Source organism: Indicator indicator, chromosome 4 (assembly GCF_027791375.1).
Source record: "Indicator indicator isolate 239-I01 chromosome 4, UM_Iind_1.1, whole genome shotgun sequence".
Classification (NCBI taxonomy): Eukaryota; Metazoa; Chordata; class Aves; order Piciformes; family Indicatoridae; genus Indicator; species Indicator indicator.
The window spans coordinates 5,435,980-5,461,758 of NC_072013.1; the positions used below are offsets into that span (position 1 = coordinate 5,435,980).

At 41.7% G+C, this 25,779-nt stretch overlaps 1 protein-coding gene across 1 annotated transcript in view; it reads right to left on the reverse strand.

Moving 5' to 3' along the window:
* The window catches only part of TTLL5 (tubulin tyrosine ligase like 5), a 118,741-nt gene that overhangs the window by 49,131 nt on the left and 43,831 nt on the right, over nucleotides 1-25,779 (reverse strand). Inside the window, exons 23-30 of the mRNA XM_054400474.1 lie at nucleotides 22,713-22,833; nucleotides 20,946-21,092; nucleotides 18,496-18,596; nucleotides 16,701-16,834; nucleotides 16,003-16,116; nucleotides 15,233-15,643; nucleotides 13,251-13,438; nucleotides 2,162-2,316 (exon numbers count right to left, since the gene is read on the reverse strand). Coding sequence (XP_054256449.1) covers nucleotides 2,162-2,316; nucleotides 13,251-13,438; nucleotides 15,233-15,643; nucleotides 16,003-16,116; nucleotides 16,701-16,834; nucleotides 18,496-18,596; nucleotides 20,946-21,092; nucleotides 22,713-22,833 — 1,371 coding nt within the window. The remainder of the gene's footprint in view (nucleotides 1-2,161; nucleotides 2,317-13,250; nucleotides 13,439-15,232; nucleotides 15,644-16,002; nucleotides 16,117-16,700; nucleotides 16,835-18,495; nucleotides 18,597-20,945; nucleotides 21,093-22,712; nucleotides 22,834-25,779) is intronic.

Below are 25,779 nucleotides of genomic sequence, written 5' to 3' on the forward strand. Positions count from 1 at the left end.
AATTCAACAAATGAAAGGAGAATTTCTTTTGAGAAACATGTAGATGAGTCAGTACTGGGAGAATGGGAATTAAAAAGGAGGTAAAGTTGCCAGTAAGTATAGCCTGAATCCTATAGATTGCAAGCATCAAAACGAAATTCTCAAACCAACCTTAGCAGCCCTAAAATGGCTTAGATTTACCAGAGAGCCATACAAAACCTGTAAGGACTGGGTTTCAGAGGCAGATGTTTGAAGTGGAGCCAAGTACAAGCCAGATAAGAGACTCATTTACAAAACATTTCCATCCTTGCCGAATTCTACAACTGATAGACAAAAACCTTAATGGAACAAAACAGGAAGCTTTTCTTCCAGCAGTCATCCAGTGCCGAGCGCAGGCTGACACCCATCAGATGACCCTCTATGAACTGCTTGCTCCAATATAACAGATCAAGTAGCAGGAAAGGCATTTACAATACCAGATAGCCATCTCCCCCATATATCATAATCTTGATATTCCTTTTGGAATTCTCTCATTAAATAAAAGCTCATAGCCCGAGTAATCCAGCACTGCCTCAGGAATCCCTTTTTTTCTTTTCCAGATTTCATGAAGAGAAAGCAACTCAGGAAAGAAACTTAAGACATCTTTCAGTCCCTTACTCTGAGGATAAAAACAGAGCAACTGAAGTACTGAAGGACTAAATGGTTCATAAAAGGCGTGAAGATGGAATCAATACTAGCTGTGACTGGACAATTCTGAAATACTTTTGGACTGCTATACAAGACATAAACAGAATTTCTAAAGGCATTAACCTGTTGCATACAATGCTAGATGAGGCACAGCCATGGAAGCTGTTCAAAGTTGAGTTCCAGGCATTAAATGATGGGTTCTCAGATCTACAGGTAACATATAATTGAAATGGTTTCAGAGCAACATGGTGAATTAGTGACTTCTGCAACAGAGGATTTTGACCGTCAGTAATCCTTTTTCCAGCTAGGCAGGTCCATGCAGTACTGCAAGCAGAGTTGAGAAAGGGAATGGATGCTGTAGGACAGCCTGCACTCTGCTGCTCTCTCAAGCTATGTAGGAGGGGAAGGCAGTTTACACCTGTTGGATAGGTTCTTTATTTGGATTAGGTAATAGCCAGCCTGGCTAGGCTCCAAGAGCAGAATCACTGCCACCTCTCAGCAACTCAAAATCCCAGAGGCAAACATTGTGCTGGAACAGGAATAGGCCAGGAATTCATTTCTCACATTCCACTTCTTTAGGCGGGATGAAAAGCAGTGACTGATGAAATAAGAACAATTTTACTTGGAGCTTACCAAATCCCATTCCAATCCTCCTATTGAAGGACCCATTTGGGAAAAGATGACTACTCAGGTCACATGTGTGCACACTGTGTGCCTTCCTCCCTCATCTTCCAGCAGTAGCATTCAGGCACCAGTGACAAGAATCAGTATTTTCATGTACACAGTGCTTTCTAGTCCTAAACTCATGTGTTGGAGAAGCTCTGCCTCATCATTCTATTTTAAAAGACAAAAATGAAGGCTTAGGCAAAGGAATAAATCATATTTAATTAAGTGACAAAGGAAGAACTCAAATCTCCAGCCTGAATTCAGCCTAATCTACTGCAGCAAGCCCGTCTTGCTCTTCGCTTCCAAGATCCAGAATCCTTGGGGCAAACCTTGCTGTTCTTTCAACCCCAGGAAAATGGGCTTACTGCAGAAACACAGTCCTCTGCCCTGAACTACATGAGTGTATCAGCCATAAATACAAATTCACATGTCCAAACTTAATAAAAAGCATAAAGAAGCCATCTGAAAAAGAAATTTTACAAACACTGCATGATGCTGCTCTACCTTTGAACAATCTAAACCTCATATTAAAAGCAAAAGCATGAAGATAGGCCCTAAACTTACAGATACAAGGATAAGAAATTATCAAAGAGAAAGACATTTCCCTTTCATTCTATGTGTTCATCCAATATCCTTATTTCACCATGAACCTGTCAGTTCTGGGAACACAGCTCTATTTTCAAAGGTCTAATTTCCAGGGTAGTCCTGATAAGAACGAGTGCTATGCTCTTAGATGTTATCTCCTGAGCAAGCAGCCAAATACAAATTACAAATCAGCTCCTGAGAGCATTGTATTCTTCAGAAAGCTGAAGCAGCCAATTTAACTTACCTGACTGCTGAAGGGACAGCTTGTTTGTCAGCTATATGAGTGTCTGACTGAACAGCCTGCAATGACCCTCTTTTGTTGAGTTGTGACCGGTAGCTCTGTGGGGCAGCTGCATTCCCCTTGCTTACAGCTCCACTTGCCAAGTTCAGGTTTGTTAACTAAAGGGGGGGGAAAAAAAGAAAACACCAGAAACAGTTAAAAGCAAAGAAAAGAGCAAAAAGTGTCACTAAATAAACTGGATAGAGCATGTACTATGATAAATAAGACACTAGAAAAGGGAAATCTTCAGATACAGAAGAACTGTGCTAGCTGCATAAAGCAGTGGGAGAGATGACACCAACAGCCACCATGCTTGAGATCAATTCAAGTACCAGCATTAAAACAACAACCTTCCCATTCACAGAAGAATAAAAGAGAGAAGAACAAAGATGGGGCAAAAATCCTGTCATAACAAAGCAACATCACATTCCTGCCATGTGAAAAATTAACTCTATATGCACTGATTAAAAGCTATCAGCTCATATTACCCCTAGCCAGAGACAAGAGAGTCTTCCTCGTTGTTGTGAGCTGTGTCACTGAGCCAGCCAAATGCATCTGTCGTCTCTCTACCCCTCTTCTATGCACACCTACAGGCACAGCCCAACAGCAGATGAACCTTGAATATAAAATTCAAAACCAAACTCTACCACACATTAAAAACTTCTCAGGCAACAACTTCCAAACTGTTCACACAAGCAAATATGCCCTTTAATGATAGTCTAAAATCATGTTAGGTCTATGTTTGTCATATAAAAGAAATTATCTCTGTGTTAGTAAGCACATAAAATGTATTCCATTGTTTCTTTTTCTAAGCATTCTTCTTGCATTGCTTCTCTTCTTGAAAGAATGAACTCTCCAAGCAGACACTGTTGGTTTATTGAAGATAGCCTGAAAGAGCACCTGCTACAGTAATGTAAGTATTAGTTTACATTTGAATAAAACCCAAACAAGCATTTTATCAAAATTGCAAAACACTGCAAAGGTTGAAAAGTGAAGATTACCCAGTCAGGCATTGCCAGAATTTATTTTATGGCTGCCTTCAATTGCATGAGCACACACTGCTTTTTAGGAGCACAGAGCAGACCTGGTTCTGCAACAAGATTAAGGTCGTATGGCAAGCGAGACTCCATCTGTACTGTCCCCTGCTCACTTTTGCAGCAACTGGAAGACAAGTAATCAATAAGACACAGATAGAAGAGTCTAACTAGATCTGCATCTGCTCTGGATCCCAAAGGTGATGCTTGTTAAATCACTTAAGTGTGACTTAACTTAAGCATAGCTTGAAAATTTCCAGGTTGGAGATCTTAATGCTCTTGCACCAGAATTTGTTTGCAATTCCTCAAAACAAGGAAATGCCAGGTCCCCTGCAATACACTACAATCACACCTACAATAGACTTGTGCAGAACTCTGGACACCATATCTTCTGTCTGAACTCTGGAACACGAACTAAAGTTGCAAGCAGCAACACAGCGGGTTGCCACTTCTCCTCTTGTTTAGCAGTACAAGGCATCTAAGTGCTTTTTTAAGTTCAGAATCTTAACTCCTGCTTCAAGTTCTGAACAGGATTAGGGTGGTTATACACTAGGCTTTTGCCCACTTCTCTGAAAGCAACCACTTTCATCTCATCCCTTCCCAGCTCTCTCCTTTCCTGTTCTTGATCCTTGTCTGTGTTATTCTCACCAAGTAAATCCCAGCTCCTATATTTCAGGTGTCATTCTCTTTATTCTGCTCAGTCAAGTTTCATTCTTCCAGCACCGGCCTGTCCACTACTTCTGGCACTTGAGCCATACCATTTCAGATCTGGAACTTTCCATGGGAGCAGTTATTTGATCTTCTTCTCATACTTTTGTTCTTAGCTCCACTTGCAGTTCTCACATTTCCTATATCCAAGTGGTTCTAGTTTTATTCCCCTGCACAGTTTGCTCCTTTTGCTAACCTCTTTGCTCACCCAGTCCCAAAACGTGGGCTTTTCATTGGACTACATTTCTACACTGCCATTCCTTCCATTTCTGTCCTTCCACCTGAATGGTCCTCAGTGTCCTCTCCCAAATTATGTCCAGGTTCAAATTTCACAACCTCCTTATCCTAGCTGTTCTCCACACCTTGACAGAATTCTCACTCATTCTGCATTCCAGTCAGGCAGGCTCCCAACCCAGACCAGGTCACTGAGAAGACAGGGGAATGGGGCCTCAAGCCTCAGTATTCGAAAGGAGCAAATAAAGAGAAATTCAGTTCAGCATCCTCAGTGTGAAGGGAATCTCCAGGAAGATAGGAAGTTCTAGCAGAAACTACTGAGTATTTTTTCACCTGAAGCTTTAAGATAGTTACTGTGCAGTAAAGCTTGGACAAAATCTTAAACCCTAAATTGCCATTCCAGAGATTTACAAGAAGAGATCTATAGATATTAAAATGTACATAATGCTTTGGTTTTTTTAGTTGTTGGCTGTGCGTTTGTTTGTTTGTTTCCCTCTCCAGCCTTGTTTTGTCTTCAACTCTTCACCTTTCCTGAAGTGAAAGCTAAACATTAACCACAGAAAATGTGGGTCCAAAGGGATAAAGTTTCATAACACTACAAGCAATTTAAAAAAAATTTTTAGGGGAAGTGTTACCCATCTTATATATAAAACAGAATTCCATCTTATATATAAAACAGAATTAAGCCTCCTTTTGGTCATTCTACCTTACCCTTCAATGTTGTTGTCTTCTGTAGAATTGAAATATAATTTGTAGTTTTTTCATTGCAATAACAGCAAGCCTCACAGCAGGTTTGGTTCTCACTGTGCCAGGCGCTATACAAATACCTAACAATGACAGTTTCTGGCCACAAAGAGTTTATTGTCTGAAAAGAAACATGACTGGCAAATGAGGCAAACAGAGACCAACATGGTAAATGAAATACGATACAGATACAATTCTTAGCTTGTCAGCAACAGTGATCACAGCTTTGCTAACACATCCAATGCATGAAATGAAGATGACTTTATACAAGTTTCTCTCTTCATCTTGATACCAAGAACCACTTAGCCTGATGAATTACCCCCCATCCCTGCTCTATTAATGTGATATGCTTTCCTCTCAAATACTGTATCCCTGTTTAGTTGAAAGGTGTCTTTCTAAGCAAAGCAGGTGAGCAAATAGCTTAGCATGAAGAGTAAGGACATTTCACACATTCCAGACAGACAGGTGTTTAAACTACAGCAGGATTAAATGCAGGCAAGAGATTCAGAATGAGGGAGAGAATCACCAGCAAGAGCATAAGGTTTAGCAGCAGCCAGCCCACCAGGAGGAGTGTTACTGCTTGTTACTGTGCCACGCACTGAGACATTTCAGCTGCTATAATTAGCCTGCCAGGGTGATGCCTTGGTGGATTGCTGGGGTGCCCTCGATACATCTGTGCTCAGAGTGGCTTCATTTTCTAGTCACTGGTCTTCCTGTGGACCTGACGAAGCTATTACTGCCTTTAAAGAGGCAAATCAATTATTACTTTGTCTTAAAAGAAGATAACATATAGCACCTGGACCAAAGGAGATATCAAAATCTCCATAAATGGTTGGCAGCTTCAGAAACTGCGGTAGTGGAAAACAATTCAAAGCAAACAAAGACCCACTCCCTTTCCCCCCAAATAAAAACAAACAAACAAACCAAAACCTAAGAAAGGCAGGCTAGTGGAGCTCAACAGGGAAGGTGGCTGTTAGCGTAGATCTACATGAATAAAGTTAGTTTTCACATTGAGTTGTATCAAGACAGTTCAAACTCTCCTGCTTGGTAAGATCTGCTGGAAAGAATCCAACAGAGAGCTACAAGGATGACAGCAGGACTTCAACATCTCTCCTATGAAGAAAAACTCAAAGAGCCAGGGCTGTTTAGCCTGGAGAAGAGAAGGGATCTTAGCAACATCCATGAATATGAGGGGAGGGTGCCAAGATGAAGGTGTCAGTTTCTTTCAGTTGTTCCCAGTGACTGAACAAGGAACAGTGGGTACAAGCTAGAACACAGGAGGTTCCACCTCGACACAAGGAGGCACTTCTTTATCGTGAGGGTGATGCAGCACTGGAACAGGCTGCCCAGAGAGGTTGTAAAGCTTCCTTGTTTGGAGACTTTCAAAACCCACCTGGATGCATTCCTTGCAGCCCGCCCTAGGTGATCCTGCTTTGGCAGGGGGGTTGGACTCAATTGGGTCTCTTCCAACCCCCAACATTCTGTTTTTCACTAGCAGCATGGGACTTCAGTATATTTTTTCCTGACACTAACAGCGTGTCAGGAGATGTGTGCACACCACACTGCAAGCTTCAACCACTCCTATTTTCAAACACCTCTCCTCACATCAACGTGTTCTCTATGGAGTCTGTAAAAGGCAAGTTAACACACAGCTAGTATTTCTCATGAGAGAATGATTCATAAAGTTTGGTCACAAATTTTAGACTACTGAAGACAGGCAAAAAGGTCACAGGCTGAACATAACACTGACTTCAGAGCACAATGGGATAATAAATCCCAAAAAGCTCTCATGGAAAGCAGAGAGCCCACTTGATGTACTTCTATTTATTATCTAACATCAAGAAATGGGGGAGGGAAGAACATGCAAGCTGTCAGAAACCATATTAACTAACAGACCCTTGTGTTACAAAACCTAACAGCACATATATGTTATGCCTAGCTCAATACAATGCTAATAAACTAAAAGACAAATTATTTTATAATGCCAAAATACTCTTTTTTGGTTGTGTTTTTTATACTTTAAAGAAATAGTAAACTTCAAGCATTACAAGGTAAGTTTATGACCGCAACACATTTATTTTCTTGACAACAGAGACACATAAGCTTAAAAGAATTGGTCTCTGCAGAGTTGTTTTATTAAGAGAAATTTATTTCTGATAAAAATTTACACTGAAAGCAAAGTCACAACACAGATAGCCAGAGGTGCTGGATATAAGAGCTGAGGGCTTTAGTCTTCTTCATCTGCTTTACAATTTATGTAGGAAATGTTAAATCTACAAATATAGATAGAAAGAAATAAAAAACTCCAGTATAGAATTTGTTTCTAATAAACAGCAACCTACTGACAGAGATCCACTGCATAGTACCTTTAAGAAATCACAAGCAAGAATCAGAAGAGAAACTTAGTATCTTTCACACTTCTGTTCCACATTATACTATTCTTCCAACAGTTTCCCATTATCATAGAATGGCTTGGCTTGGAAGAGACCTTTAAAGGTCACCTAGTCCAACTCCCCCTGAAGGAAGCAGGGGGACCCTCAACTAGATGAGGATGCGCAGAGCCCTGTCGAGCCTCACCTTGAAGCCCCATCCAAGGATGGGGCCTCAACCACCTCCCTGGGCAACCTGTTCCAGTGTTCCACTACCCCTCATGGTAAAGAACTTGTTCCTAACACCCGGTCTAAATCTGCTCTTCTCTATAGGAAACCATTGCCCCTTGTCTCATCGCCACAGGCCTTTGTAAGGAGTCATATTTAATAATCTCTTTTCTATAATAAATATCTTCATTTTGATTTTGTCTAATGTTTCAAATTAGCTAAAGCATTAAGTGTCAATGATGACAAAAAAAAATAAAAAAAGCAAACAAACCAAAACTGAAACAAACAAAAACCCAAACAAACAACATATCCAGAAAGTGCTGCAGATCAGCCTCCAAGGGTTCAGGAAAAGCCTGAGTGTTTCTCTTGCTGGTTTGACAGGAGTCAACCATGGTGAAGAGGGGCACATCACCACTCGTAGTTGTTACTCTGCCTCTCTTGGCAGTGAGTGGAAAAATGACCCAAATTTTCATTACCAACATCCTGAACAGCAGATCCTGAACTTCATTCTCAGTGTGCTACAATACTGAGCAAGCAATGCACTGCTTCACACTCCCCAGCTGGCAAGTTTTTCTGCCAAAACCCAGTCATATGCTGTAGTCTATAAAGTGCTGGAGGGGACTGGAGATCTACAAAATCTAGAGACCATTTCTCTTACTTGGAGCCAACACTTGCATCCTCTCCAGATCATACATCTCACTCTTCCACTTGGATTGTCCTGATTGGTGAGGAGGGAAAGGAGGTCCAGAGTTCAAGTCATATGTCAAAGATCAAGACTAAGAGAGATGCCAAAAAAATGCAGTCACCATAGGCCTACTTTATTTTTTTCTTTTACCAAAAAACTTTTGATATGATAAAAAGTTCACAGTCAAAGAGGAGGAGACCTAATGTCACAAAGTTCTCAGCAGAGTGTACCCTATCAAGAAGTTTCAAAGATATATATGAACAGCAACAGTTCACAGAGGAACCTTTTCCTTTAAAGAAAAATTGGACAAGGATGGCAAGACACAGGTAAGATCATTGCTCCTCTACCTCTGATCAGACCAGAATCTAATCTAAATCTACTCTCCTCTAGCTTGGATCCATTCCCCCTAGTCCTATCACTACCTGACACCCTAAAGAGCTTTCTTGTACACAGACACTAGTTTGCCCAGTTTGATTCCTTCAAGACCCTCCAAGTCAACCTCTAATCTTCCTTTCAATTCCTAACTGTTCATCCAGCAATGACATCTTTATCCAATACCTTGTACAAGAAATATTTTTTTCTTCCATTACTTGGCTTCTGTAGTCGCTGTGTTTTTACCTGCCAAGCCTTTCTCAGACACACATAGCCCTGAGGCTTTCAAGATCAGTGAAATACTTATATTCCCAGGAACAGAGAGGAAGAGCTAACAACAAATCATTAAAAAAAGAATAAATTCTGCTGCACTATTCAGTTGTATTTTCCTTCCTGCAGCTTTCAGAGATTACTTTACCTAGATGCTACAACAACATCACTGCTCACTGTTAATCTGTCCCCTCTTCAGTCTGTTTGTTGCATTTCCTTGGCTTCCCCAGAGCTCCCATGTACATGTGATCTAGCACAGACTTGCATGAATCAGTCTAACAGAGCGCTCAAGTCTTCCAGTACTATTGGAAACAGTCCCCCTGCCATGTCTTCCTTAATGCATCAAGATACTGGAATCCAACAGGTTATCCCAGTATGGGAAACATCACAGGATCTTAACCTGCCTCTTTCCCAAACCACAAATATGTAAAACACACACACTCACACGCATTCACTGTCTGAATAGTGGCACAAAATACTAGGAATTCCTTGAAGAAACCATGTCATTCAAACAGATTTTTCTAGGGCCACCTTTTTGCTACCCAGGGTAGATATACTGACAACACTCGATGCTAAAACAGCCTCCTTTTACATCCAGATTTGAATTTGCATGAGCTACCAGCCAGAAGAAAGGAAAAAACCAGGGCTAACCAGCTGGGAAGTGTGAAATGCGTGTATATACCAAAGCCGATCTGGCCAAAGGCCTGTGACATTCCTTCTGGGCTCACCAAGCTTACCAGTTTACAGGATATACATATGCACACAGAGCACAAGTGTTCCAGTCTCCACAAAACGTTCCAGACAAAGACCTGCCAGAGACATTCCTGGGAAACCTGACAAACTTGCAAATTCCTTTGTAGCGTCTCCAGCGTATGTATCCATTTAACAATGAAAAAAACCCAACCCCAAGTTAGCACTGCTGCTGTGGATGGCTGAACTCCCTTCTCCTGAAAAAGCCAGGCTTTCATTTAGGCACTCTCTGCCTCAAAACTTCCCAGTGGGAGTGATTTTGATAAGCCACAGTCCTGCCAAACATTTGATGATCAGGGTGTAATCTTTCCCATAACATGAGTTCTAGTTGCTCGGCCTGGCCCATTTGGTGACTCTCTGCCAATCTGCAGATGTTGCTGCATCATAACAAAATCCTCTGCTCCTATTCCCATTGCAGTCTCAAAGCAGAAGGGGTTCAATTCAAGCACTGCAGAAACTTCACTGACGTTTTCGCTTCCTCATCTGCTGATGCCACAGATCACAGTGTTAAAAGAAATTCCAGCTCCTGTGTGAACAGCCTGGGGATGGAGGAGATGGGGCCCTGCAGCAGGGATGAGTTGTGTGAAAAAGGAAAGAAAAATATCCCCTTGGATTTCATCTTCCTGGCTTCTTACTCCTCTTCCTAGTTACGCTGAGATGTCTTTTTCCTTTACACTTCCCTTCCTCCATCATTAGTGGAAAAGTAAAAGCCAACTAAATGGTTACATAAGGAAAGTAAATCTGGTTAAGACTCAGATAAAGTGAGTTGAGTCAAAGCAAGAGACTAACACTAAAAGACCCTTCATTGGGGAAAATATCCCCACCAAATTTCTGCAATTATTTGCTGAACCCTGAGTTTCATGGTCTCTTTGCAGTGGTCATGTTGCTCAGGCCTGAAACAAAAGGAGCTGATGCCCACTGGGAAGGACCTGTAGAGTGTTTTGGCACACTGGCAGTTTGCTTTGTAGCACTTTCCCTCTGCTGGGGCAAAGCAGGCCAGGGTACCACTCTGTGTAATTGAGAGAGGTAACTGAGGCATGGTGCAGGTTCAAACATTGTAGTTGATGCTAAACTGAAGGTTGTTATTTTGGGATTCCTGTGGCATGTTCTTCCCACAAGGTTACTCTGGAGCACTGCAAAGTGCCCACTCCAGTTCTTCCTCACTCCCTGTGCTAAGGTTTAGCAAACTAATCTGCTTCTTGCTAATTTTCACCTTTTGTCCAAACGAAAAATGTAGAACGAGAAAAGTGCCCCATACTCCTATGGATCTGTCAACATGTTTGAAGGAATCCTGGCTGCTGAATCTTGGGCACTGACTGCTGCATAGCAGAGATAGAGGCAGAGCCCTTGCCTGGGTGGTCTGATGTGATCCCTGTGATTAAACTGCCTGGCTAGAAGAATTGGAGCCATTCCTAATGATAGCTGGGTCCTGAAATCTCACACTTTGCCTAACAGAGAGGGGCAGAGCTCCCACTAGGCTTCCCCTCCTCCTGGTGAAGCTGGCCAAATCAACACATTCTTCAGTTCACTACCATTAGTAACTACAAAGTACTACAGACTCGTAGATTATCAACTACAGCCCTCCACACCAACCAGTGATAGGGACCTCACACAAACCCACCACTGCAGAAGAAAACCTCCTTTTTTACATTACAGCATAATTTCAGAGTGAAGCAGCATGCTAGTCACAAAGGAAAAAACCCCATACATATCTAAGATCCAGCCATCTGGCTCTGGATCTACACACATGTTATGCATTTTAATGTCTTCCCCATAGAAAGTCCTGCAATACAAGCACACACAAATATTTTACGCTAAACACACGTGAAAGAAAGACTTAATTTTGGTCATAGCCTTCATCCATCTATCCATCAGGAAAGATCAATGGTTAAACAGTAGGTACAGATGAAAAAAAAAAGTTCTTACTTCAGCTGTCCAGAAGTAACATAGTAGCCAGGAAGGTCACTATATCACAAACCAAGATAAGAAATACAGAATGCCAGGTTGGAAGGGACCCCAAAATCCAACCTTTCTAGGTGATACTGTAGTTTAAATGAGATGGCCCTGGTAGCCACACTTGATGTACTGGTATGTGGTAATAAGGTCTCCCCTAAGTTTTCCCTTCTCAAGGCTGAACAAGCCCAGTTGTCTCAGTCTTTCCTCATATTGCAGGTCTTCCAGTCCTTGGATCATTCTTGTGGCCCTTCTCTGGACACTTTCCAGCCTGTCTGCATCTTTTTTTGTACAACAGAAACCAAAACTGCACACAGCACTCCAAGTGTGGAGCTGAGTCGAGTGGGACAATGGCTTCTTTATCTCTGCTGGTGATGCCCTTGTTGATGCAACACAGCACCCTGTTTTTTCTTTGATGCTGCAGCAGCACACTGTTCACCCATGCTGAGCTTGTTATCCACCATGATCCCCAAGTGCCTTTCCACATGGCAGCTCTCCAGCCAAGTGCATCCAAGTCTGAGCTGTACTGCCAGGTGCAAGACCCTACATTTGTCCCCATTGAACCTTGTAAGATTCATTAAGAAAGGCAATTAAGTCTCTCTACAGTGAGAAGGGCTTACTGAATTGTATCTTGAGGCTTCATTCTCCAACTCACCACCAATGTATCTGCCTTGGTGCTCCACAGTACTGTTACTATCTTAGGCTTCTGCTAGGCAATGGGAAAAGTGAAAACTGAGTGAAGTACCATTACACACTGACAACACTCCAGGTGAATCACTACACATAGAATTGTCAGGGTTGGAAGGGACCTCAAGGATCATCTAGTTCCACCCACCCACACCCTCCTGCCATGACCAGGGACACCTCACACTACATCAGGTTGCTCAGAGCCACATCAGCCTAGCCTTAAAAACCTCCAGGGATGGGGCTTCTACCACCTCCCTGGGCAGCCTGTTCCAGTGTCTCACCACCCTCAAGGTGAAGAATTTCTTCCTAACATCCAATCTGAATCTACCCATTTCTATTTTTGCTCCATTCCCCCTAGTCCTATCACTACCTGACACCCTAAAGAGTCCCTCCCCAGTTTTCTTGTAGGCCCCCCCTCAGATAGTGGAAGGCCACTCCTCAGAGCCTTCTCTTCTCTAGACTGAATAGCCTCATACTGACAAAGACATCACCACTTATTGTAAAAACAATAAGCAATTATTTGCATGCCATAACTAGGCAACTTGCTAATTTAAGATACTAATTTCCTCACAAGTGTCTCAGTGACACACTTCAAAAGAAATATTTAGCTTGACTACAGTAAAGCAAAGTAGCAAAGAAAAGATCATAAATATGGAAGTAGCAGCACAGCACATGTTCCTCCAGCACTAAGGACAAAAGATCAGTTCAGAGCAAACTTGCTAACCTGCCTGACATATTTCAGAAGATGGAATAAAATTTAGTTTTCATGTATCTAACTGAAACATCTCATTGATAAGGAAAATTAATCTGTTATTTTTGCTTCAGCAATGCTCTTGTCACCTCTCAGAAAAACCAGAATTCTGGTCCCTGTAAACACTTTGAAACAACAATACGACAGAAGTCTATTTTCATGAGATTTACTCCTTCTAGCATGTCTCAGCCCAGCCTAGTGCTGACACAGAAGCCTATGACAGACTTTTCCATCTTCACAGGGACTGTAGTTTTACTTCTTTACATACCTGCTGTGTAAGGAGGCTGATGTGGCTTGGTAGGGAATACTGACAGGCTGCTTGCTTTTCTGACTGCTGCTGCGGTTCTGTTGCTCCCATACTGGAGTCACAAAGTTTGCTCTGAGTAGTATCTTCTGCATCTTTGTGCATCCTGGCTGAGCTCACACGCTGCCTAGCCGGAATGCGATGACGCAATCCTACCAAAGAAACATTTGGATATACTTAGTGAGTGCTATGTCAGACTCTCAGCCTGCTGATCACAGAGACACAAAAGCATGTAGGATATTTTCTGCAGATTCTAGGGAGAATATAGCTTTCCATTTTGCATGGGTAGCCACACGATCACAGGATGTTAGGGTTGGAAGGGACCTCCAAAGGTCAAGTCCAACCCCCCTGCCAGAGCAGGGCCACAGAATCTAGCACAGGTCACACAGGAACACATCCAGATGGGGCTGGAAAGTCTCCAGAGAAGGAGACTCCACAACCTCCTTGGGCAGCCTGTTCCAGCGCTCTGTGATCCTCACAGTGAAGAAGTTCCCCTTCACGTTGAGGAGGAACCTCCTGTGATGCAGTTTATATCCAGTTTAGATGCAGTTTATATCCAGTTTAGATCCCTGTTCCTCTTGAACTGGGGAGCCCAAAACTGGACACAACATTCCAGGTGAGATCTCACCAGGGCAGAGTGTGGAGAGGGAGGAGAACCTCCCTTGATCTGCTGGGTATTGCTACATGAGTTTTTTGTCAATTCCATCCTCATCATTTTTATCACAACGTATCTAATGGCACCCAATGCCAGAGAACACTGGCTGCTGTTACCTAAGTTAAATCTATGATGTTTTTTCCATAATAAGCTACACAGTTGGGAAGTCAGATTTATTTTAATGATGGAAAGGTTGTCAATACACACATAGCAACCCAAGTGAACATGTGGTGACACTGGCATACAACCTAAAGTAAATGGATACCATTAAGAAGAAAAAAAAACAACCAACAGCCAACAAAACAAAACAATCAGGACCACAGCTATTATCCTGTGAGTAGTTCCCAAAACTTTCCTAAGAGACTACACCCACAAATTCCTACAGTTTCTTCTACCTTTCAGATTCCTCTAAAGTTGCATTGCTCCACTACGTTCTACCCCAGCATGGTAAATGAGAGGTCTCTAGATCTTATTTTTAAGATACTCTTGGATATATCAGTGCTGAAAGACTCTAGAGAATGAGATGCAGTCATGATTCATTCAGGTATTTCTTTTTGGGCATCTTGACACACCTTCAAGTATTCATAAATTAATGAAATGTCATTAAAGGATTTCTCTGCATGATAGGGAAACAGAGCTAAGAGCAGCACACAGGCTGAGACAGGGCTTCTGCTAATCAAAACTGTGTTAGTATCACAATGGATAAACAAGAGATCAGCAATGCAATCGAGGAAAAATAAATAACACTTAATTCCCCAACAAGTTCAAATGCCACATTCAAATTTCAAGGCTTAAGGGAGATCTTTTCACTCTCTACAACTACCAAAAGGAAGTTGTAGTGAGGTGGGTGTGGGTCTCCAAGGTAACAAGCAAGCTGACAAGAGGAAATGGACTCAAGTTGTGCCAGGAGAGGTTTACATTGGATATTAGGAAAAATTTGTTCACCAAAAGAGTTGCCATGAATTGGAAGAGGTTGCATCATAACTCCTAGAGGTATTTTAAACATGTGTAGGCATGGCACTTAGAGATGTGGTTTAGTGATTGACTTAGTATTGGTAGGTTTATGGTTGGACTCATCGATCTTCAGGGTCTTTTCCAACCTAAATGATTCTATGATTCCCTGTTCATCTGCTTAATAAAAGGGCATATTTGGCAAATGAGGGCTGCTCTCTGCACTCTGCCTTTCCATGAGAAATTCAGCACTATCCAACAAGACTCAACTCTGGAAATGAAGAGAGGTTGCACAATCTCTGTACTGAACTAGCAGTGTTAAGCCTCTCAGAACACTCACCTACTTTTGCAGAGGACGGTCGGGACAATCTTTGGCTGTAGATCTGAGCAGCTCTCTGAAAAGATGAGAATGGGCCAGCAGTGTAGCTACTAGAATGACAATGATGTAACCCTGCAAGGCTTGAAGCCTCACTGCACGCTGGGTTTGTGAAGACAGAAGAGTTGTCAGGAGCAGTGCTCTGCGAAGGGGGTAGTGGGAATAGGGACTGAGTCAGCCTGGGATCAGCTGGAGGGGCCAGCAACAAATGGTGACCAGGCACCTGTGAATTTTCAGAGGCTGCAGACTGAGATGGTATCCAGGAATTGGTACTTCTCTGGAAGGCAGTGCCAGAAGCAGAGGAAGAAGCACTAGGAGGGCCACAGCGAGGTAATTTCACTTCAGCATTTAAGGAGAAGATGGCTCCTTCTGGAACTACACAAAGATAACAAGCACATGACACAAGAAAAAGCCTTTTCAGGTCCTTGGGATAATAACAACACACCAGAGATGTCTCTGCTCAGACATATTGAAGCTAAAATGACCTCATCTACCAACAAGGACAAAAAGAGGCTCTATATGATAAATGTCCTCTTTCAAAGCTTGCTATATCTAGATCTTCCCCCACAGAAGAACAGCTAACTATTTCATACTGCTCATTCTTTGGTTTAAAAAAAAACATGCAGAATCTTCCCCCAGATTGGGCAAAAGTTCCAACCTTTGCTTAAACCAGTATTAAAAACAGTGTATGCATTTTTTTTTACTTCCCTGATGATTTAAGTCAGTTCACTTACGAGTTGATTTAACTTCTTTGGGTTTACAGCCCTTTAATGGTCCTTCTGCAGGCAGACTTGCAACTGAAGCTTTGGGCTGATAGCCTTTTATTTTTTTCACCACCTCAGGATGCTCTATAAGAAAATCCGTTTGTTAGTAAGCAGAGTAACGCAAACCGTGGTGCCATTAAAACAGGACTGCAGAATTTAAACCCTGTTAGAATGGAATTTCTTGCTAATATTTACTGTAGATCACACAACTCTATTAATAACAATTGTGCTGCCATGTACAGCAGCAGGGACTACTGGATATGTATGGCTAGCACTGCATTTTCTTCTACAGAATACCTAATTAGGCTCAAATATACAGACTGTCCTCCAATGGCTACACTCACTGTAGGCAGCACAATTTAACAGCCCTTGATCGCTCTCATTCCTTACTTTGATTGCAGGATTCTCTGTTCTCTTCAAATCTCAGTGCCTTCAGTTTGTACAATCTCACTCAAGTCAGGAGCCACCTCTAAATGCTAGTCCAGATTGATCCCATTTCACTTTAGGCAGAGGGTAGGACTGCAGTTACTCTGGTCTTCATACATAGAGGCCGTTAAGAAGAAAATATGCAACCTCAAGAAACCAGAGGGATTGTGCTCTTTCCATAGACTGAGGTTAAACTGGGTTTGTCTGAGCAGCATCATTTCAGAACTCTCTGCAAAACTTACCCCCTTGAGACTGTTTCTCTGATTGGTTACTGTTGTTGCTGGGTTTTGTGCTTGTGGAATTTGTTCCTAGGAAGACACTTGCAGACCTGTTTTTGTGTGTGTAAAACGTCAGTACTTCCTCCAGGTCACTTTCACTATAAAAAGAAGAACGGATGCAAGTGAGGATTCTAAGATTTTCTGTGTTCATGTAATAGAAACTAGGAATGATGACATGACTGAAGATGGAAGTGGTAAAAAAGGTGAGGCCAGACAAGCTAATTAAAGCATTAAGCAAAGCACAAAATAGCATCAGGTATCAGAGTTTTCAAAAATACTTTATACTTCATAAGAAGCAGAAGGATCATTGCTAGAAATTGTCTGTTGGCAAACTGGCTTTCGTGTTATCACTCAAGTAGATGATCCAGCAAAAGTCTCCATTCTCAGCCTAGACTGTTCATCAGGCCATGATGGAGTGCAGTTCTGTCCCAAACTGCCATCTCTTGGCATTTCTAACAACAAACAAAATGACCTGCCCTAGAAGGCAACAGTCACTTCGGTGGCCAGAAATGTCAGAAAGCCAAGAGCATGTCATGGGGCCATCTGCATTTCTAATGACTGAAGTAGATGCTATGATAGTCAGTTATCTTATGTATCATTCTGTTATACAACTCTATCTGAAAACCAGTGAGAGTCTTCTTGGAGTCTGTCCTTCTGTTGCAGTAATGATGCTCCATTCATTATGTTAGCAAAATGTAAAATTCATGGTTTTCATGAGGAGGTAGCACAGAAGATACTGTGGAACCTCAGCTATCACTCACTTGCAGTCAGTCACTCAGTGCTATCCAAAGAGAAAAAAAGAAAGAACAGTTTTGTAACTGATCACAAAAGAAGCAGCATTGACTGTCAATCCTCCCAGAGAAGGTAGAAGGGTATTAAAAAGGCAGGTGAACTCCACCTGTCCAGATACTGACAGGGGTCCTTGTCCATATAAACATCACATATGGGTCAAATAAAGAAGTCAAAAGAAATTGGGTTTTGTGCTCAAGAATCAGAGACTTTGAGGATATAATTTCAGTTCACTGAATAATTTCAGACCTCTCCATAGTCAGATAAGCTATAATGCCACTGTTGTTCATACTGTTACAGGCCACAAAGAGTATTTACCCATTTTCAAAATACATTTCCAACCAGACTCTTGCAAATTTTAAAGCAGATAAAGTTCAGAGCATGCAGAGTTTTTCATTGTGAAAGTAGCTGCTTGCACTGAACTGACCTAGCAAGCCAAGTTAGAGGCTAGAATGAAGACAGAGAGTCTAACTTCTTTCCTTCATGTCAGAAAGTCCAGACCTGGAGAGTTCCTGAAAAGAGGCAGCAAGCAAGAGAAGTTTCTGAAAGAAGAAACTTGAGAGACAGAGCCACAACTGTTCAACCACAGCAGCTCAAGTCCATCTGAGTGGCAGCTCTGTTTTCATTCTTCTTCCAAAGTACTGCTGCGTTTGCTCCAGCATCACAGGAAAGGAGACCATTAGCTCACCAGAAGCAGTTTGAAATTTACAGAGACCAGGGGCAAGCACTGTTGTCCTTGAGGAATCTACATAACGGACAAAACATCTCTTCTGTGTTCTTCTCTGTGCACCAGACGATGGTTGATGAAAGGGAGAAAAAAAGACAAGTTCTCTGTTCCCCAGCAAGAGTAGCTGCTACAGAGAATAAAGGTATCCAGAGGCCTTTAGATCAATTAGATCATCTTTAGAACAATCCCATCAGCTTCAGGGATGGGAGCTCCTTTATCAAAGGGAATAAAATCCAGTCCTACCTTGCTCTGGTAATAAAGTTCTGAAAACCTTCAGGAGTCACTCCCTCCTCCTCCTCTTCCTGTTTCTTTTTTGATCGCTTCTGAACCATCTGCTCTGTTTCCTGTTAATAAGGAATATCAGTTAATGTCTCTATGCATTCTTTTATGTTCCATGACAAAAAAACAGTTCCACAGGATCTAAGAAAAAACACCCAAACCAACAAATTCCACAAGCTCCAAAGAGCCAAATTATTTCATTTATAAAATAAAGAGAGCCCTAGAGATAGAATGTTAAGCATACACTAAACTCCTCATTCCTCCACCTGAAATAAACTTATTTCCTAGGAAGAGGTCAGGTCTTCACAAATACATGCTGCTCCTTCAAATACACGCTGCTCCTTCAAATACACTCTTTCCTGGGACACAAGGAATTATGGAGGGGAAAAAAAAAAAACAACAAACCAAACCAAACAAAAAAAAAATCAAAACAAACTAAAACAAAACCCAAAACCGCACAAACCAAACCAAAATTAAAAAAGAAATCCAAAACAACAACCCACAAAACAAAAAAAAAACCAAGCAACCCAACAACAAAATCATTCTTTACAGATACTAGGTTCTCTTTCTGCTTTTGCTGTTTCCGTGATAAATGCAGAATTCCTCAAAATAACTTTTATTTGAGCATCTGTCCCAAAAGGAGGTATCCAGGAAGAACGGAGGATAAAAATATAAAATTATATTAAAGAAACTCAAAGAGGTCTGCTGAGGGCATCCACATTTCCTACTGTAAATTAGGAGTTCTCCTCTTGAGTTAATTTCTCTTGCCATGCAGCAAATTGCCAAGGGCTTCTCTACATACTAAAAATAAACTGCTTTAGCAAAAATAAAAGGAAGTAAAACAGTACAGCTTGTGGAAAATATGCATTTATACATTCAAGTATACCAGAAAAAAAAGGGGAAACCTTGGCGTGTGAGAATGGGAGCAAGCTTTCACATATAAATGATCTTTCTATTTCACACCAGTAGAACGTGTGGACACTAAGGGCTGTATTTGATACAAATTTTTTGTTAATTAAAAAACACTACGGGCTTGTCTGAAATACAAATATCAGCATACAAGCTTTAGATGACCAAACCTAACCTCCACTTCATTGTTTCCTACTGGTACTCAGATCATTCCAAAGATGAAAGAGCCAGATACATCTTTTGAAACATAATTCAGAAGGGTGAAGACAAAGCCACTCTGGGGCATGTCTCAACGTTTCACTACTTAAGTAAAAGTCTCGACAATATGCAATCTTAGCTCAAAGTGGTATTTTTTTCTTCTGTGTCATCACAGAAAATGCATAATGGCTAGCAGGAGTCCCCTACTAAATCCATAGCTACGAGTCAATGAAAGAAGTCTGTATGTTGCAATCAGACATCCAAAAGTCTCATAGCCTAAGAGTCTCTCAATGGCTTAAATTCCTATATCCCAAAATCTCAACTGATCTCTTCTCACTTGTTTTAACTAAGAAAAATGTTTATGCACTGATATATTACCAGTTACACAGCTTTATTTTGTGAATTTACTCAAGAGTTAGCAGAAAATCCTGATGTTTAAATACAATCTGAGTGGAAATCATATTCAAAGCAGCTGCATTCTTCAGTCACCACAGAGCCACCCAAGTGTTTTGTGGTTACTCCTAGCACAGTAATTCAGTGAGCATTAGGCATACAAGGCACTCCCTGGAACAGATTTGGTTCAATACCAACCTTGCGTTGACAGATCAAGTTACCAGATGTGAGTTCTGACAAGGTCATGTAAATGAACATCTTCTGCTAACAAGTAGGAGCGTGGAGGCCTGTGTGCACAGCAGCCTCTGAAAGTAAAATTTAAACTACTCTTGTTGTAACACTAAAGAAATGCCAAGGGGCAAAAGAAGGGGAAAGCTCTTCTTGCGACATAGGGATTAGCATAAAACCACTACATTAAGGATAGCATTTTCTACATCTAAAGAGGTGAAAATTATTTAAATTAGGACCCACTTCTCCTTGTCACTGAGTCCCATACTACAGACAGGTAGCAGCCCCTAGTATACTAAATGAAGGAAAAAATACATATTCCATACTGCTCTGTACAACAAAAAATAAATATATGTCTGAAGAAGGATCATAAACATGGAGAAATGAGAAGAGGCATCACAAAGCACTAGAATCAATGACAAACCAAAGGAAAAACAAACTGCCAGTTAAATTTCACTTAATTTCTGCACTACTTTTTACTTTAATGCACATGATTACTGGACTGCAAATATAATGTAGCAATACTGTTCTGTGACAATTTGAACAGACAAACTACCATTACTGGATGTGTAACTCCAAACAGACCATGTAAATTACACAACAGAGCCTTTGAAACAACCTTTTGTCTAAAGAACAGACACCAGAAGAGCTACCAAAAGAAAAAAAATCAAGCAAGAATTAGTCACCTTATTATAACAGATCAGGAACTCGCCCAGCTGGTGAGCCAGGATACGACGACGGTCACTGAGTCCTAAACAACGGCTTGGGAGCAGCATCTTCAAGGACTGCTGAAGATTGTTGGCAGCTCGCTTCAGAAAACGTACCACAAGCTCCTGCAAGCAAGAGAGATGGAGTTAACAGCTACAAAATATGGGGAGAAGAGGACAGAGGTACTACAGCAGCAAAAGACTGGCAAGAACGAAACACATTATCCTGAGAAGCTGAGCTGACAGCTGGCTCAGAATACAGAAGTATTCTGCAGTGTGCATTTTTAATAAAGCCCTACAAATGCAAGGTGGAGGGAGAAGAGCGATGGTGTTCTTTGCCTGAGGTGGGTCACAATTGGGAACACTTGAGAAATGTTTGTCTGAAAAGCATGGCAGATGAAGAAAAGAAAACAAGCAGCAGAAAGCAGTTAACAACATAACCTGGAAAGTCCAATACCTTAGGAGCACACTTCCAAAAAAGCAGCTTGCAATGTGTTAAAGGAGGCCTGTGATGAAGCACACGGACACAAAACCCTCTCAGTACTATCACAGGGCAGGAGATTTTTGGTCAGCTATCTCCACCATGACGACATAGTCCCCATTTCATCACTTTTCATATATGTATACTATTGCCACAGCCCCTCCACAACAACAGACACATCTAGGACCATGTAATTCCAACCCCCCATCACATCTGTTTGACCTCTGGTGAGGGAAACTTATGACAAGGCAGATTCTAAGGAGAGATGCATCCTGTGGGTGTTTCGAACCCTTTCTGTCCCCACTCTGGATTTAGGTTTGGTTAGGAGCTCTGCTAATGCATAAATGAGCAGCTTCACAGCCAAAATATTGGATTACACAGCTAGCCTCTCACTGCCATTACTTCAGGCTGGTTTGATCTGTTATTTTAAACACTATTTTTCACAGCACAGCGGACAAAGTGACTCTCCGAAAGCCAGTTTTAATTTCCACTTGGAAAGAGCAGGGGCAACATTTTCCACTGAGTCGACTGATTATTCTTGACACACAATTTGATCTCTGAACTGTTTCCCTGCAACATGTACTCAGCAAGAGTATATTTGGATTTGAAGAAAGCTCAAGAGCCTACTGTACAAAGCTCTTTTAGGAAAATTAGTGAGGGGATGTGTGCTTGATGCAGGCTTTAACATCTATATACGTCAAATACAGGGCCTTAAAATAACGTATAGAAAAAAAATCACCACATGGTTTTTAAAATACTGCCACTTATGCTAGAAAATAAAAGCCTCAGTGGCTTTTACTACTTTCCCCCTCTATCTAGAATGCAAGGAAGATTCTTAAGTGCTGATGCCAGCAAAAGGCAAAACAATACATATGAGAAAAAGCTTAAGTGGGTACCTGTTCTATTTGAGTAGATGTGTGCTTTGTTTAATGCAGCAAAACTAGATACTGACAAGTAATCTTAAAGAATCTTAGAGAGAGAAATTCAAAAGCAAGTTCATAAATCAGTGAAGGAGAAGTCAAGAAAGACCTGAGCAGCCTGTCAACCACACTTTAGTCATTAAGAGCTGTCTATCCCTGCTCAAACGTCAGACAGCAGTCCCACCTTGTCTGTATATTAAAATCACAGCACAGGCAGCTGGACAAAGACAGGTAACTCTAATCTCAGTTAGACTATTAGTTCTTTCAAGGATGGGAACTGACCTCAACATTCTCTACGCAGATTTCAGCTCAGCTTCTCAGTTTGGCCAACACAAAGCTTCTTACCATTTGCTCATCCTCTTTGGCAGCCCAGGCAGGATTCTGGATCCGGTCACTAGCCTCCTTCATCAGTCGCAACTGAACATGCTGTAGATAGGCAGAGAAAGCCTTGCGAGCTTGCACTTTGCTGTAGACCAAAAGAGAGAATCATCTGTCCTCAGAGTAGTACACCAGTCAGGCACAGCTTATAGACCAAAGTACAGACAGCAAAGATCTCCTAGGTGCACAAATATTTAAGCTCAAGGGAAGGAGGACCCCTTCACCCCACTGATACTTTCAAGGAGACCTTCAGTTCACCAAGATGGAATAGGAATTTCAGAACACAAAAGACAGCAGAAGGTCTCTAAGTCCAAAGATATCAAATGGATATATCAAAATGGAATGTTCTCCTTGCCTTTTCACAGCCTGAGCTACTCTCCTCCAAAAGTCAACAGCATGAACATCAGCAAAACTGTGTATTTTTAAACCAAATTCAAGGCTCTCTTGGGCCTCTGTCTTCACAAGCATCTTGAACACCAGAACAACAGACCATAAAATAAAGGGCTTGGTACTAGTGCCAGAGTTACAACAGAGGCCCTGCAATTCCCATTGGAAATGAATTAAATCTGTGAAAGTGAGCTCTTCCCCTGCTGGCTCAAGGACAAGCCAAATCTCATTGAGCAAGGCACCACTGAAGAATGAAAGGACATCAGCAAAAATCTGCTGTGCAGCTGGCTAAACGTGTTGGGAAGCTGTTAGCATGGACTGAGGAGAGGACTGAGGTAGGACTAGGAGAGACACATTGCTTCTCATTCCCTCACCATAGTAGTCACTTTAGCATATGCAGCTGTTGCGAGAAAAACTGCTGAAAGCTTTGCCTAATTCTCTTCATTGTCATTTTGGCCTAAACTCCCCCCCTCCACATTCTGCTGTCCCAGTCTTCACTCCTTCTCACAGTTTTCCTTGTAGTTGCTAAAATCCGTCCCTTGAATTGCCAGGCATTATTTCCTTTCATAAGGATGTGGAAGCTGAGCTTTAGTGCCAGTTACAGTCTTCTATCACAGGAGATGTCCTAGTGTCTTCTCTAATGTCAAGTTTCATCACAAAATGAGATTTCTCAACCCATTACTTTTCTAGACAATTAATACCAAATTTACTGTTCTTATAATTAGGAACCCGCCTGTTTTGTTTTTTTTTTTGCTACCCAATCTAGCTTCTTTCATGAACAGTTGACATTTGGTTTTTCTTTTTCCAACATTGTCCTGTATCTTAAATAAGTTCACCCCAAAGGATGTTCTACCTTGAATTTATTAACAGCAATTACATCCTTTCACAGCTTTCAGTTTACTAGTGTGAATTACCCAACTCTTTCAGTGTCTTCAAACAGAGAACCCACATAGGTGTCATGATGAGACTACCAGCTCATCTACCCCTGTCCCAGTTACAATTTTCCTTCCATGAACATGAGCAACTGTATACAATATTCCACATGAAGTCTCAGAATTATCTCAGGTGATAAACCCTGGGCCAGATTTGGTGTTTTCATGCATGCATGAGCTGGAGCTTTGCAAACCTCCTGTGATCAACAAGCATGCAAAATATTTTTCTAATTAATTTCCAGTTGATGAACACCCAGCTGATAGAATTTCTGCTGTAAATTATTACCTCCTAGAAGTATACCCCTGAATTTCAGACCAGTTATATTACTCCTGCACTCAGGGTAATCCAGTTCTTTGGTATTTATTCCATTGCTTTTCTCTCACAGTAGTAATGCCCAAATCTTTTCCACCAACAACTTTTATTTTCACATTTCCACGTTTTGTGTCATCCTTTGATTACTGAAATCAGCTTCAGACCTGATTCCTGAGGAACCTCCCCATTTTTGCTCTACTTGTTCTCTGCTTCATAGGAATAATCTCAGATACTTATATGGTCCTCATGACTCCATGTATACAAGTTCCTGAAATCTCATTAAAACTGAGGCCAGAAATTTAGTCTTTATATGTCTGTAAAATGCATGAACCCTTTGTCACAGTATTCCATGGAAATCATGCAACACAGCAGCACTTACAGAGATCAGTGAATCAGTATAGATAAGAATGGAAGCTAAAACAAAATACATTACAGTATCTATGTATCTGCTTAAACATATGTTTCTGGCAGACCATGCCAGGCCCAAATAGGGCCTAAGCAAGTGATGAATTGACATGGGTGTCAACCAAATGGCTGTCAACCGAACATCCTCTGTGGGTAACTGCAGTACTGTTAGTGATTAAAATGTGCTTGAAATACCTGGTTATAATTCCTCTCTTCCAGTGAACTCCAGAATGCACAGCAGGCCTTGTAACACTTTCCTCAGGAGCAGGGCTCTACACTTGCCTGTGTTGAATTTCATGTGGTCTTCCTCCACCCAGCTCTCCAGCCTGCCCAGTTCTCACTGAACGGCAGCACAGCCTTCTGATCTGTCAGCCACTCCTCCCAATTTTGTATCCCCAGCAAACTTGCTGAATGCACCATTCCACCCCTTCACCCAGGTCACTGAAAAAGATGTTAAACAAGACTGGGCCCAGTACTGACCCCTGGGGAACACTGCTAACTACAGGCCTCCAGCTAGATTCTGCACTGCTGATTACAACCCTCTGAGCTCTGTTGCTCAGTCAATTCTCAATCCACCTCACTGTACACTCTTCTAACCCACACTTCCTAAGCTTACCTATTAACAAGTTATGAGAGACAGTGTACAAAGCATTGTTGAAATTGAGGTAGACAACATCCACTGCTCTCCCCTCATCTACCCAGCTGGTCACACCCTCACAGAAGGTGATCACATTGGTCAAGCATGATTTCCCTTTCATGAATCCATGCTGACTATTCCTGATAATCTTTTCCTCCATATGCTTAGAGATGATCTCCAGAATGAGCTGTGATTGGCCTGTAATTTCCTATGTCTTCCTTCTTTCCCTTTTGTAGGCTGGAGTGATAAAGGCTTTCCTCCAACCCTCAGGAGCCTCTCCTGTTCTCCATGACCTTTCAAAAGTGATGGCTTAGCAACAACAGCAACCTTAGTACTTGCAGGTTCATCCCATTGGGGCTC